At 45.7% G+C, this 13,372-nt stretch overlaps 2 protein-coding genes across 4 annotated transcripts in view; both read right to left on the bottom strand.

The window, feature by feature from the left end:
* skib (v-ski avian sarcoma viral oncogene homolog b) overlaps positions 1–2,503 on the bottom strand; it is a 43,836-nt gene extending 41,333 nt beyond the window's left edge. Inside the window, exon 1 of one of the 3 annotated variants that reach the window (XM_070549390.1) lies at positions 1,175–2,503. In XM_070549390.1, the coding sequence (XP_070405491.1) occupies positions 1,175–2,068 (894 nt within the window). In that variant the 5' untranslated portion in view covers positions 2,069–2,503. The remainder of the gene's footprint in view (positions 1–1,174) is intronic. The other 2 variants (XM_015959006.3, XM_015959005.3) reach the window with 2 other exon arrangements.
* An 8,143-nt stretch (positions 2,504–10,646) lies between these two features.
* Positions 10,647–13,372, bottom strand: part of tmem51b (transmembrane protein 51b) — a 15,349-nt gene continuing 12,623 nt past the window's right edge. The window contains exon 3 of the mRNA XM_015959007.3: positions 10,647–12,332. Coding sequence (XP_015814493.3) covers positions 11,882–12,332 — 451 coding nt within the window. The 3' untranslated portion in view covers positions 10,647–11,881. The remainder of the gene's footprint in view (positions 12,333–13,372) is intronic.

Below are 13,372 nucleotides of genomic sequence, written 5' to 3'. Positions count from 1 at the left end.
CCAAACCTGCACCCGCCTCCTTTTACGCCATGCTGGGAGGGAGTCTAGACAGATGATCCAAGCAGACAAGGTAACCTGTCTCTTATTAATAAAACACTCTGACATCAGAGAGGCTGTGGCAGACTGATAACATTGTGTCTTCATTTCATGGGTAAACTGAGCCAAGCGCAGCCAGAGTCCTGGTCCGGCCCTTTCCTGACAGCCTGATGTATGGGATGGTGCTGGTGTGCAGCTCCCCGGAGGACCGGGCCTGTCTGCAAACTGGGACACGACTGACAGTGAACCACAGCAAACACACACCAGCCCCCTCTGCCACACTCGCCTCCATGATGCTGAAGCCTAGAGTGCAATTCATCACACACACCCTGAAAGAGTGTCAGCAGCAGATCCCTGCGTTTTTGAGGAAATACAGAAGTTGCAGGTGATGCATCCAGACCTGCTGGCTGCTATCAGGGAGACGTCAAACCGCAGGTGCAACGACTGCACACAGATCTTGTCGAAGAGTTAAGTGCACTACGTTAATGGAAAATGCATAAATTCCCTTTCAGGACCCCTGGAACACAAATATCACTACCAGATTTGTTGTTTTTAAACATTTTTCCTTGTGTGGGACATTTGTTGGCCTTGTATCAGACTGGAGCAGCGCCACGGTGATGCATCCAGGCAAGTCCACTCATTATCAGAGTCCCACATAACAGCTGCTCAGTGACGAAGAATCAGCCACCTCGTCTCTTGGCCACAATCATGTTTGACCCACGCAAAACAACCTACCCCCCCCCCCCCTTTCTTTTTGCACACATTTCCATTTCCATATTCCAACCCCCCCCCCCCCTTTTGCCACCTCCTGACACTGATCAACCCCCCCCCCACCCCACACACTCACAAACACATAAAATATATCAGTGAGAGTTCATTCATCATCATGCAGATGACCTTGTGTAACCCTGAGGAGGGGGGAGGGGGGAGGGGGTTTAGATGATGGGATGGGTCCTCAGGGGCATCACTTGATATATGAGAAGAGGTGAGTGGTTCACAGAAGAAAAAATCAGAAACAAAGGAAGATTTATCAGAATGAATGCAAATCAATGCAGATGGTTTCAGCAGGACTGAGATTTTTTGAAAGATGCACAAAATCACAGCAACAAAAATAAAAAAGACAATAAAATTGACTTACTCTGCAGGATTTACTGGGCAGCTTTCCTGCCAAATCGTATTTTCCTTTGAGTTCTTTCAGCAGCTGCTCCAGTTGGCTTTTCTCCTCCTTGTTGGTGTAGTCCGGGTCCAGGAGCACATAAGCCCGCCAGTTGGCCGAGTCGAAGCCCCAGTGGACTGTCCGGTTCTCCAGCCTCTTGTGACTGTGGACCACAAACTTGTGAGGAGGAAACATGAGTCTGCAGTCCATGCACTGGATGCAGGCGGCGGTCGGACCTGTGTACAGTTCTGGGACAAACAGGCCCTTGCACCGGCCGAAACACTCGTGGTAGACTTTGAAGCTCCTCTCGGTTCGCTCCAGCTCCAGGGAGCCCAGCTCCTTGTTGCAATGAGGGGGGTACGTGCCGCCATAGATGAGCGCGTTGCAGAGGCGCTCCGCGTCTGTCTGAGTGATCAGCCCGCAGGACGGTGCCGAGAACGGCAAGATGCCCACCACCTTCAGGATCTCCAGCTGGTCCGCCGTGCACCTGGAGCAGTAGATGTGCAGGTCATCGCACACCGAGTTGATCTGCTGCAGGGAGAAGTCTCTCAGCACGCTGTTGAGGATCTGCGGCAGGCACAGGCGCTTCTCCCCGCCGACCACGAAGCAGGAGATGGGCTCGCGCTCCAGAACAGTCTCGCACCTTTCCGTGGAGCGGTCGGACGGGATGAAAAGTGGCCCGGACATGACGGGGGGCGTTTGGGCCGGCAAGGAGAGCATCATCTCCACGGATTTGCCATCCTTCCCAAAGAGCGCGTCTTGGTGCCACCGAGCGGAGAACGCCGCCGGGCCGCCGAGGGAGCGCATAGAACTCAGGTGGAACTGCTTGAGAGTTTGCTGAAGTCCGGGATGGGGCTGGAAGCTGGTGCCTTCCATGGTGTTCGTCGGCTGGAGAAGCGAGTTGAAAGCTCAAAGTGAATGCTGGAGTTGGGACAGAGAGCGTGGGGCGTCCTCAGCATCCGGCGGCGCGCGCAGGGAGACGCGTTTCCATGTTGGAGAAGAAGCTTCCCGGCGCGTCCATTCAGAAAACCGAAAGCTGCTTAAATCACAAGGAACTTCCTAGAAAAGGAAGCGAAATAAAGCCGCCAAAGTTGGAGACTTCGAATTGGAATTATCTAGCGTACAATCACCGCGTAACAGTAGACTCCCGCGGTTTTACGCACTCCTAATGTGCGCCCGAAATAAGCCTCGTCTGCACAGTCGGGCTACTCAGCCTGTCTCCCCTCTCACTCACTCACTCACCCTCAGTGTGAGTCTCTCTCTCTCTCTCTCGTCTCCCCTCTCACTCACTCACTCACCCTCAGTGTGAGTCTCTCTCTCTCTCTCTCTCTCTCTCTCTCTCTCTCTCTCTCTCTCTCTCTCTCTCTCTCTCTCTCTCTCTCTCTCTCTCTCTCTCTCTCTCTCTCTCTCTCTCTCTCTCTCTCTCTCTCTCTCTCTCTCTCTCTCTCTCTCTCTCTCTCTCTCTCTCTCTCTCTCTCTCTCTCTCTCTCTCTCTCTCTCTCTCTCTCTCTCTCTCTCTCTCTCTCTCTCTCTCTCTCTCTCTCTCTCTCTCCCTCCCTCCCTCTGTTTGTTTGTGTCTGGTTCAGTCATTGAATCCCAGCCAGGAATGTGACTGACTCCCCGGGCTGGCTCTTCCCTCAGCCAGCTGTTCCTCCCTCCGCTCTTCATGGCAGCTGCGCAGAAAAGAAAGAAAGAAAAGAAAATCTAAACCGAGGCGAGGGTGGAGCTCCTGGGGATGAAGTTGAGACTGGAAAGACAAACTCACGACTTTACAGGCACTCAGTTTATTTATTTAATTAGGCCCGAGCAGCGAAAGCGCTGCGAAGGACTCTTGTTTTTGCTCTGTTTATTATTTATTATTCTTTGCCCGCTTTGAATGGCTTTTTGGGGACCTTATCATACCCCAAAACTCACAATATTTTGCAAACTTGTCAGGCCTGGTGAAAAACTTGATATTTTAAATGTCTCAAAAAAATCGCTAAGAAAATGGCTGAATAGCGCTCCCAACAATGTGAAAAATACCCTCTCCATAAACCTTAGTTTATCGTACAGTTATGAAATTTTGTACACTTGTAGTACTCAACAGTCCGCACAGAAAAGCCTCTTGCAACCATGGTCAATATCAAACAGGAAGTCGGCCATTTTGGGTTGAAATGGCGATTCCGTTTTGGCCGTTTCGTCTCAAAATTTGTGGGAAATTGCTCAGAAGGGATGGGCGGTCAAATAGAAAAAACAAAACTGATTTTTTGTATATGCTGAGGGGGCGTGGCCAGGCCTCGAAGTTCGACTACTCGCCCAAAAATATAAATGGCTATAACTTCATAACCGAATGGAATAGAGTTATACAAATTTCTGTAGTCATTCGTCATCCACCCACGAACTAAATTGAATGGTCGAATGATGACATCACACAAGCCCCGCCCCCTCAGGACCAAAAAAGTCAAGTTTTACTGTGATAGGTCCCAAATCGTCCCATTTCACTTAATCACCACAAATTTGTAGCTGGTAACTCAAGACAAGTGGGGGTTGCTTGGCTCACCTTATGGGAGTTTTCAAAAGAGAGCGGGGCTGTGGCGGCGCGGCGAAGTCAGGCGCACTGCCCTGGACGTACATTTGCCTCCCATTTCGTCATTTCTAAAGATATTGCCACGAAACTTGTGGTGAGTGATCCTAGTCCAGTCCCCCAAACAATCTGATGTGAAATTCTGGTGGGTGTAGCCTATTTTCTGAAATAGCGCCCCCTAGGACAATTAAAACTGTCAGCCCATGCCATGCTTTGACTGAGGATTACAAAATTTGGTACACTAATGGAGTGTCTCAGGACATACAAAAAAGTCTCTTGGAGTCAAGCGCAAAGTCGCACAGGAGATCGGCCATTTTGGTCCAAGTACTCGATTTAGTGGTTTTCGCACATGTTGTTTGGAGAGTGATGCCCTGGCGCCCTTTTCACAGATCACCTTCAAAGTTCTGCTATCTCTTAAGATATAGGGGGAAAAAATTCAACCGTCGGATTTTAAATAAGTATAAAGGTGTGGGCGTGGCTAAGCCTAAAACTTTGACCTGTTTCCATGCCACTCTTTTTTTCACAGCTCCCGTTTGGACTCCTTTCACCCAATCACCAGCAATCTCTGGCAAATAGCTGTAGACAAGTTGGGGTCACTTGGTGTCCTGTATTGGCAGGTTTCAAAAAAAGGCGGGGCTTTGGGAGCATGGCAAAATTCGCCATCACACCATGGAAACACGTTTGCCTCTCATTTCCTCAGTTTTCATGATATCGCCACGAAATTTCTGGTGAGTGATCCTAGTCCGTCCCCCCAAAAATCTGATGTGAAAATCCGGTGGGCGTGGCCTATCTTCTTAAATAGCGCCCCCTAGGACCATTAAAAGAGTCGCACAGGAGGTCGGCCATTTTGGTCCAAGTACTTGATTTACTGGTTTTCGCACACATCGTTTGAACAATGATGCCCCGTCACCCTTTTCACCGATCACCTTCAAACTTCTGCTATATACTTTTAAGACATAGGGGAAAGGCAGGAACATGCAGCAGTGCCTGACTCGGGTTCAGGGGCCTCAGGTAGACCTTGGCTCCTCTGCTGTCCCATCACAGGGGAGGGGGAAGTCCAGGAGGGGGAGGACCCAACCTTACCTGGATGTCCTATGTCTTTTATAGTCCGGAAGTTGTGCAAATGCAGGGATGGGCGAAGATATTCTGCTGGGGTGGGGCTGGGTTGGTGCCCTCGGACTCTGTGAGGCTCTGTGATGCTGCTGCTTTGGGCCCTGGCAGGATGGGCTGGGGTCTCCATGCTCTGGGTGGCATTTTGACAACAGAGGTGCCTATTGGGGCCAGTGAGGGAGCTGGCTCCCTGGAGGGCTAGCCCATCCAGCTATTCCTCCCCATCACCACACATTTCTCTCCTCCTGCTCCCTCACATCATCACACAAACATGCACATAGGACCTTGGGGGGTGGACAAGTCAGGGAGTGCGGGTATGGACCCCATTTCCGCATTCCTGTGGCAACCTGCCCCCCAATTTTATCTGCACCTTAAACACTTCCACCAACGACATTCCACGCAAACACACACTTAGGGCCTTGGGAGTGAGCACATCCAACAGCATTTAGCAGGGGGATTTCTCAGCCTTATCCCAAGTGCCGGTGCCCACTTCCAATTTAAACTGCACTTAGACACTGAGGGCTGTGGGTGCAAGTGGGGTGCTGTGGTGACATCAGCTGGCATAGGCCAGCCGATGCCCGCACTGCCCGCTCACCACAGCCATGGAATACACCTCATCAACACTCACTAACACCATAGTGGATCAGGCGGAGGAAGACTAGGGGTCTTAGCACACCTCTGTTGTCGCTTGGCTTCCTGGGGCTGGAGGCTAGGAGGGAGATCTGGCCATCCAGTTGGGGTCTGGGGTGGTGGATTGCTGTGCTCAGCGTTGGGCGGGGGAGCCTGCTCATCAGCACCCCAGCAGAAAGGGTCGAACTCTTGGAACCGGTAATGGTTGTACCCCATGTGCAGCAGTACCGGGACCAGAGTGAATAGGGTATGTATGGGGAGCATGAGTGGGTGTCCGACGTGCATTTTTGTAAGTCTTTGGTTGTGTGTGTGTATGTGTGAGCATGAGGGAGGGAGTGTGTGACCGTGTTTGTGTATGACTGTGTATGTCAGGTGGGGCCTTTGACTCCTCCCTTCTCCTGGGACTTCTTTTGGTGATATAGATCTTCGTCTCCCCTCTCCCTGCCACACCTGGTGTGGAGTGCGGTGCCTTGGTCTGCCTGGGTCGTGGCTCCCGGGTCAGGGAGTTTAAGATTTTTGGCATCTGCCTGACCAATCCCGGTGGCTGCCTGGTGGGGTCTGGGTCCCTGGGCTCTGCTGGGTCCCCAGCGGGGGTGGTCGCCCCTGGGTCCCGGGTCATTGGGTCCCGGGCTCGGCCATCTTGGGGGTGGGAGGCTGCGGGCGGGCCTGTGGGCTTGCCGCCGATATCTCCCGGGACTCTGCCAGCTGCTGGTTGTGGCCCCCTGGGGCAATCCTCTGCGCCTCTCGAGGGGGGCGGGGGCTTTTCTGGTTGCAGCCTCCCTGGAGTTCCTGTGCTCTGGGGCAACTCCTGGATCTCTGGGACTTTGAGCTCCCTCCGTCTCCTGCACATCTTTCGGGGGCAGATTTGTGGCCCCTCACACTCTCTACTGGACGCTCCTATAGGGAAACCTTACATAAACAAGCGCGTATACACATACAGGTGCTCACATGGTGCTCTCACAAGTATGGACTTGGGCACGTTCAACACAGGTCTTAAGGCTATGGTGGGCACTTAATGCACTGTGATTTATTATCGTGTGATTGTTCAGTTAAACAATGTTGATTATATATTTCTTCATCAAGTTGACGCAGTGATAGCTTGATCTTGTTGTATTGTTGTTGTGTCCCTTTTTTTCCTGCTTCTTTTTCTTCTCTCTTTCTGCAGGTCTAGAAGCAGATTCTTGTTCATTATTGTTTATTTTTGTGGAACCCCTCCCCCCCAATCTTTTGTCTCTTCCTTTCTCTTTCACCTCTGTCTCCATGTCTGGTCAGAATTAAAAAGCATTCAAAAACAATAACAATAAAGTTTTAAGTATCAGGCGTGACATTAAAAGCAGACGCTTTGATGCTCCACCTGAGAGTAAATCTGTAAGGCTTGTCACCAGCATTCAGACATCAATTCTGTTTGCTTCACAGCCAGACATTACACACACACACACACACACACACAAAAAGACATAGGGGAAAAAATTCAACAGTCGGATTTTACATAAGTTTAAAGGTGTGGGCGTGGCTAAGCCTCAAACTATGACCTTTCGCCATTACATTCTTTGACGTAATAACTTCCATGCGCATTATCAGATCTATAACAAACTTTGTGTGTGTGATCACTGACCACATCTCAAGACAATGACAATGTGGACAGCTGACATCACCTAAGCTCCGCCCCCTGACAACAGGAAGTCTGTTGTTTTATGGTGAAATGATTATATTTGTCCCCTCTAATTGAGTCAACATGACACTTAGGTCATGCGCTGTCTTCATGATGCTGTCATGACCATTCATTTCTGAAAGCTTTCCAGAAAGGGAGGGGCTTTGATGCCATGGTGAATTCTGGCATGACGCCATTACCTTACATTTGACCGTACCTTCCACAAACAGCCTCCCATCTACACGAGACTGAACACGGCATCCAACAATCATACTCTTTAGCCAATGATGCACAAACGGTTGGTGAACGTTGCCTAATATCACCACAGTGCCCCCCACATACCTTTAAAACTGTAATAACTCCTACAGACGAGGTCGCAACAGAACCAAACTTGCTATATGTCATCACAGAATGCCACCTCTAACAATCCTGTGCTCATTGGTTGATAACGCTTCAGCTCCGCCCCCTAACAGATTTTAGGCCCTGAATAACACATGCATAATGCAATTCACACCAAACTGCACACAAATGATTGTTGTCAACCTATAAACTGCTCCATGGGATATTTTCCTAAATTTGGGACAGTGCCCCCTAGATACAATAAAACCTTTGTAACTTCTACAAAAAAGCTCCAAACGGTATCAAACATGGTGGGAGTCATCACGCAACTGCAATCGACACATGTATGTGCTCACTACTTCAAATCACTTTAACTCCGCCCACTTACAGCCTTTGGGCTGTAGATGACCCATGCAATGTTTGATTGATGCCAAATTAACAGAAAACCATCTTTGATGACCAAAGATGACCTCCATGGGAATTAGTTGTAAATGGTCACAGCGCCCCCTAGATTGGTTCAATTTTCATTAACTTCTAAAGACAATTTCAGAATGGCATTATACGTGGCTTGTGTCATCACGTGACTGCACCAAACACATTGATGTGGTTGTTGGTTCAAATCCCTTTAGCTCCACCCCCTTTCAGCTCTCTGGCTCTAGAAAGCACACGCAACGTCTGATTGATGCCAAACTACCACAAAACCATCTTTGCTCCCTAAGAGGACCTCAATGGAATTTTTATGTAATTGGTCACAGCGCCCCCTAGATAAGAATAAAAGTTGATTACTTCCTAATACAAGGTCAGAATGGCATTAAACTTGGCTTGTGTCACCACATGACTGCACCAAACACGTTGATGTGGTTGTTGGTTCAAACCCCTGTACCTCCACCCCCTTTGGGCTCTCTGGCTCTAGATAACACACACACAATGTCTGATTGATGCCAAAATAACAGAAAACAGTCTTTGTTAACCAAAGCTGACCTCAATGGGATTTTTCTGTAGTTGGTCACAGCGCCCCCTAGATAACTTTAACCTTCAATAACTTAAAAATACTTGGTCAGAATAGCATTAAACTTGGTAAAGATAGAGTATCCCCTACAAATGGGGTGACGGTGGCACAGGAGTTAAGTGCTCGCCCCGTAATCGGAAGGTTGCAGGTTCAAGCCCCGCTCAGTCTGTCGCTGTCGTTGTGTCCTTGGGCAAGACACTTAACCCACGTTGCCTGCTAGTGGTGGTCAGAGGGACGGTGGCGCCAGTGCTCGGCAGCCTCGCCTCTGTCAGTGCGCCCCAGGGCAGCTGTGGCTACATTGTAGCTCATCACCACCAGTGTGTGAATGTGTGTGTGAATGGGTGAATGACTGATTGTGTTGTAAAGCGCCATGAGGGGTCCGAGGACTCTAGAAGGTGCTATATCAAATACAGGCAATTTACCATAGAGTATCCCCCTAGTGGTGGGATGTGTAATTTAATGCTGGGAGGTGCGAACGAGGAGACCGTTCGCGGTTTCTGGTGTCAGGGTGGTCGACATTTCTATTCCGCAGACGTGCCTGGGTGCCCCAGGCTGCCGGAGAGGCGCGGAGCTGTGAGGGCCGAACGATGCTGCTTGCAGCTTTAATAATTTTTGCTGCAGAAACTGTTGCAAATACTTGAAACTTTACCCATTATTATGCAAAAATTATGCAGATTTTCATTAGGTTTTTATTTAATTCAAAGTATTGTGTTCTGCATTGTTTGATAAACACAAATGGTTTTAAACATAATTAGCAGCTAATGTAGTTTGGCATTGAACAGGGTTCTAAACTTATATTTATAAATTAATTTAAAAGGTCTTAAATTATTAATTCAGTACATAAATACAAATGTTTTCAGTTTTCACCACTTTTTAAAGGGACTTTACGGACTTTTGAATTTTTATGCTCGCGACTGCCCCCTCAGGCCAAAAGCGCAACGGCAGCTTCAATAGTAGGCTCGTGCAGGAGGCGCGCATGCTGTACGTGCACACTCAACGAAAATAACAGCTGAGACAGTCCCGTGTGTGTGTGTGGCCCGGAGGACAGGAGATCGCGCAGCTAAATAATTAAATAATTTGGTTCTGTACCTTTCTCTTCAGCACAGCCAACAAAGGTTTAAGATGGGTCAGTCCTCCTGCATGCTCAGATCATGCCCTTCCCTTGCTTGAAAAATTGTTCCATAATGAAAGTTGAACCCACATCTTTTTTTATCTGTGAATTCAATGCCGTTCTTCGAGTCTCAAATAAAAATTTGGGCATCTTAATGTAAAAAAATATACCATTAATGTAAAAAAAAGAAACTCTAAATGAACTATGTTCACACCCAGAATCAAACCCAGGTCTTCTGCATGGGAGTCAGACATCTTACAAGGTGAGTTACACTCTAGTAACATTCACAGTATCTGTAACTTTTATATCCTTGATGACAGCTGAAACAACGTCAAACCAAAGAACGGTTCGAAGCGAAAATGGCTATTTTGTTGCTAATTTGCAGGAAATATCTAGAAGAAAGTAGCTAAGGGTCCTCAGAAATGTAGCTAGGTTCATCACTAGACGTTAGGAACAGCGACAAAGTCACTGAGTTGGCACTACCTCACACTCTGCTGCTAGAGCTACTGATAGCAAATGCTACGGGCTATGCCTGAGCGTGAACGCGCATGAAGCAGCCTGCTCGACCCGAGCAGCTCTCTTTTTCTGTGATTTTACAGAATAACAGGCAAACACAGTAAAAATGCCAGGGCTCATTCTACAAGACCAGGGCATTGCAGGAGAATGTATGAAGAAGAAAGTTATTATTTCTATACATGTTTTAGCTGTCAAACTTCCATAATGCCCCTTTAAATTTAAACGAATATTCTGCCAACTTAATTGTAACTTAGATTTGTTGTCCTTATTCAAAAAGATTTGCTTTTAAATCAATTGACATTTAAAATAAAATATATAATAGAATATATTCACAATCATTCCAAAACGTTTTGTCTTTTATTTATGTTTATCATGTCAAATTAAAATGTATGCTTAACATAAGTTTAGGTTCAATTTAAATAAATTGACATCAGCTAAAAATACTTAAAGGCCATGCAGAGAGCTCCTGTTTCATTTAAAGTGTCAACATTTAGTAGAAATAAATAAAACTGCTGGGGAATAAAATTGATTAAAAACTTAGAGGTATTTTCAAAATTTTATTATATATAAAACACAAATGGTGAAGCAGAAATAAACGCAGGGAATTAAATCTTAGTTTCAGATTCACACAATGTCAACACATCAAAATGCTGATTTTAAGCTAAAGTAGTGAAACAAATAACTTGAGATTTTTCTTGTTAAATATTTTTAAACCAACATTCTACCAACAGGTTGTTTTCACACATGAACACTTTTTTCTGCCACCAGAAGTCATCAGATCTTTGCTAGCAGAAATTGTTTTGTGCATAAAAAGCCTAAATATTCTACCTTGACCGTTCTCTATTTTGCCCACTAGACGGCGGTAAATGCACAAAACTAAAGAAGCTTAAGAATTGTTGCAAAGAACATAAGTAATGAAAATATAAATAACTAACACTTAGATTTTATTATCCAGCAAGTAAAATGACAACGACAGTCATTTCTAGGAAAATACACCACCAGTTAACACAGCATTCACATTAAAACAAAATCATGTGATAATTAAAAGAAAATAAAAGCAGTTTGAACATCAATTTCAGATCAATGAGATCAGTTTGTTTTTTTAGATTCTTACTTTAAAATAACAAACCTACTTCAAATCTGCAAAAAAAAAAAAAAAAAAAAGATAATGAGTTTGAACACCAAACCAATAAAAAATAAGATATTACAGATAATGCGTTTGAACACCATGTGTTAACCGTATAAAATAAACTGAAGCAAATGGGTTTCATTATTATTGAATTAGCAGATGTCAACTCCTTTTAGATTTTAAATATAATTTATTCCCATATTTATTTTATATTCGATCATTTAAAGGTATTTTAAAAAGTAACACCAAAATAAACTCCTAAATCATAAACTTCAATGATATTTTGTCAGTTGCGGATCTTAAGTTCTAATGAAAATATTGTAAATAAACATTAAAACACTCGTTATTTCATCTTAAACTAGCACAGTTTATTATTATTTGCTAAGCAGATATGGAGAGATGGATATTTAATTAGGCTAATAAATAAAACTGAAATGTTGTCCTTTTGTAATAAAAATATTCACCTCCCTTTACACAGAAGTAATAAAGTCTCATGACTGAATAAATACGCCACTCACACACTTCATATCCTGCTGCTCACTGATGGAGACGTCGACATAGAAGTATTACCAGTCCTGTAAAACCATCAGATGTTCTGGTTAGGTGTACCATTTGTGGAGAGTCACAGGGGTCACTGCAGTTCAGGCATCTTGCTGTCATACTGTGGGGGCGGAGTGATGGGTTCGATGGTCACAGGGTTCTGCGTGGGGCTGCGGATCTGGAGCCGGAAGTCTTTCAGGTGCAGCTTGTCCGACTTTATCCTCCTCACACGGAGGGGCTTCAGTAAGCGGCTGGCTTTGCTGCCACTGCGTGTGGGCATGCTGGGGGTATAAGCGAGGCTGGCGGGATCAGCGGCAGGGTCAGCGGTGGGTTGACCTGAAGTCGGCGTTTGATCATTGAGAGGGGCGTCCTCTCTGGGAGCGTTGGTGGGCTCTGTTCTCTCGTTTTCCACGGCAGCGATGATGTCCTCATAGGATGGCAGCAGCGTATTGTTCCGCCTCAGGTTGCTCTGGCGGACGGGGTAGTCCTCACTGCCGATGACCTCCTCGTAGCTTGGCACGTTGTAGGCATTTGGGTCCACTCTGTTGGAAATAGACAAGAAAAAAAGATAACACTTTACAATAATAGTCCCTTTATTAATGCTATTTAGTATGTTATTTAGCATTAATAAACCAAAAAATGTCAACAACTGCCTAAAATATTATGTAATGTTTACTAAACAGACATCACACCTGGCCCTTTGTCCTAATCTTAAGGAAACTTAATAGTTAACAATAACGGTAACATTAAATAAGGGAGCCTTTGTTTATTTAAGTTCAAGTTTATTATTTATCAAGTGCCAAATCACAACAAGAGTCGTCTCAAGGCACCTCACACAGTAAACATTCCAATACAGTTCAGATCATTAAGCCAATCAGTAAAAAGTTTCCTATATAAGGAACCCAGCAGATTGCATCGAGTCACTGACTAGTATCAGTGACTTTACAGCAGTCCTCATACCAAGCAAGCATTTAGTGACAGTGGAGAAGAAAACTCACTTTTAACAGGAAGAAACCTCCAGAGGATCCTGGCTCACTATAAGCAGCCATCCTCCACGACTCACTGGGGATTAATGCTTAATAATGCACTGAGTAACGTTAATAAAGGGACCCTTTGTTTATTAATGCTTATTAATGCACCAAGTAACATTAATAAAGGGACCCTTTGTTAATGCTTAATAATGCACAAAGTAATGTTAATAAAGAGACCCTTATTGTAAAGTGTTCCCCCGCCTAACAAAAGCAACACAGAACAAAATCGAATTCCTAATTTTATGCACAATTTAGAGCCAGTCTTCCTGATGTGACCAGAGCGACACATAGCTTTAAAGCACTATCTGAAGATGCTTTTCAGTTGAGCAAGCTAACATTATGGTGAGGTGTACTGCAACAGGTAGGGGACTGATCATTCATGACTATGTGTTTGGATCCATGTACGAGGAGTTTGATACATCTGGATTTGTGTGAGTTCAGTTTCTTTGATTTGACACGTCCTATAAGCATGAGTCCCCTTGTTTTTTTAAACTCATTGTCATTTAATCCAGCTCCGAAATCCAATTTCAGCTTCCTGCAGCCTAAACACC

The sequence above is a fragment of the Nothobranchius furzeri genome, chromosome 3, assembly GCF_043380555.1.
Source record: "Nothobranchius furzeri strain GRZ-AD chromosome 3, NfurGRZ-RIMD1, whole genome shotgun sequence".
Classification (NCBI taxonomy): Eukaryota; Metazoa; Chordata; class Actinopteri; order Cyprinodontiformes; family Nothobranchiidae; genus Nothobranchius; species Nothobranchius furzeri.
This window is presented reverse-complemented; position numbering and strand designations above follow the sequence as displayed.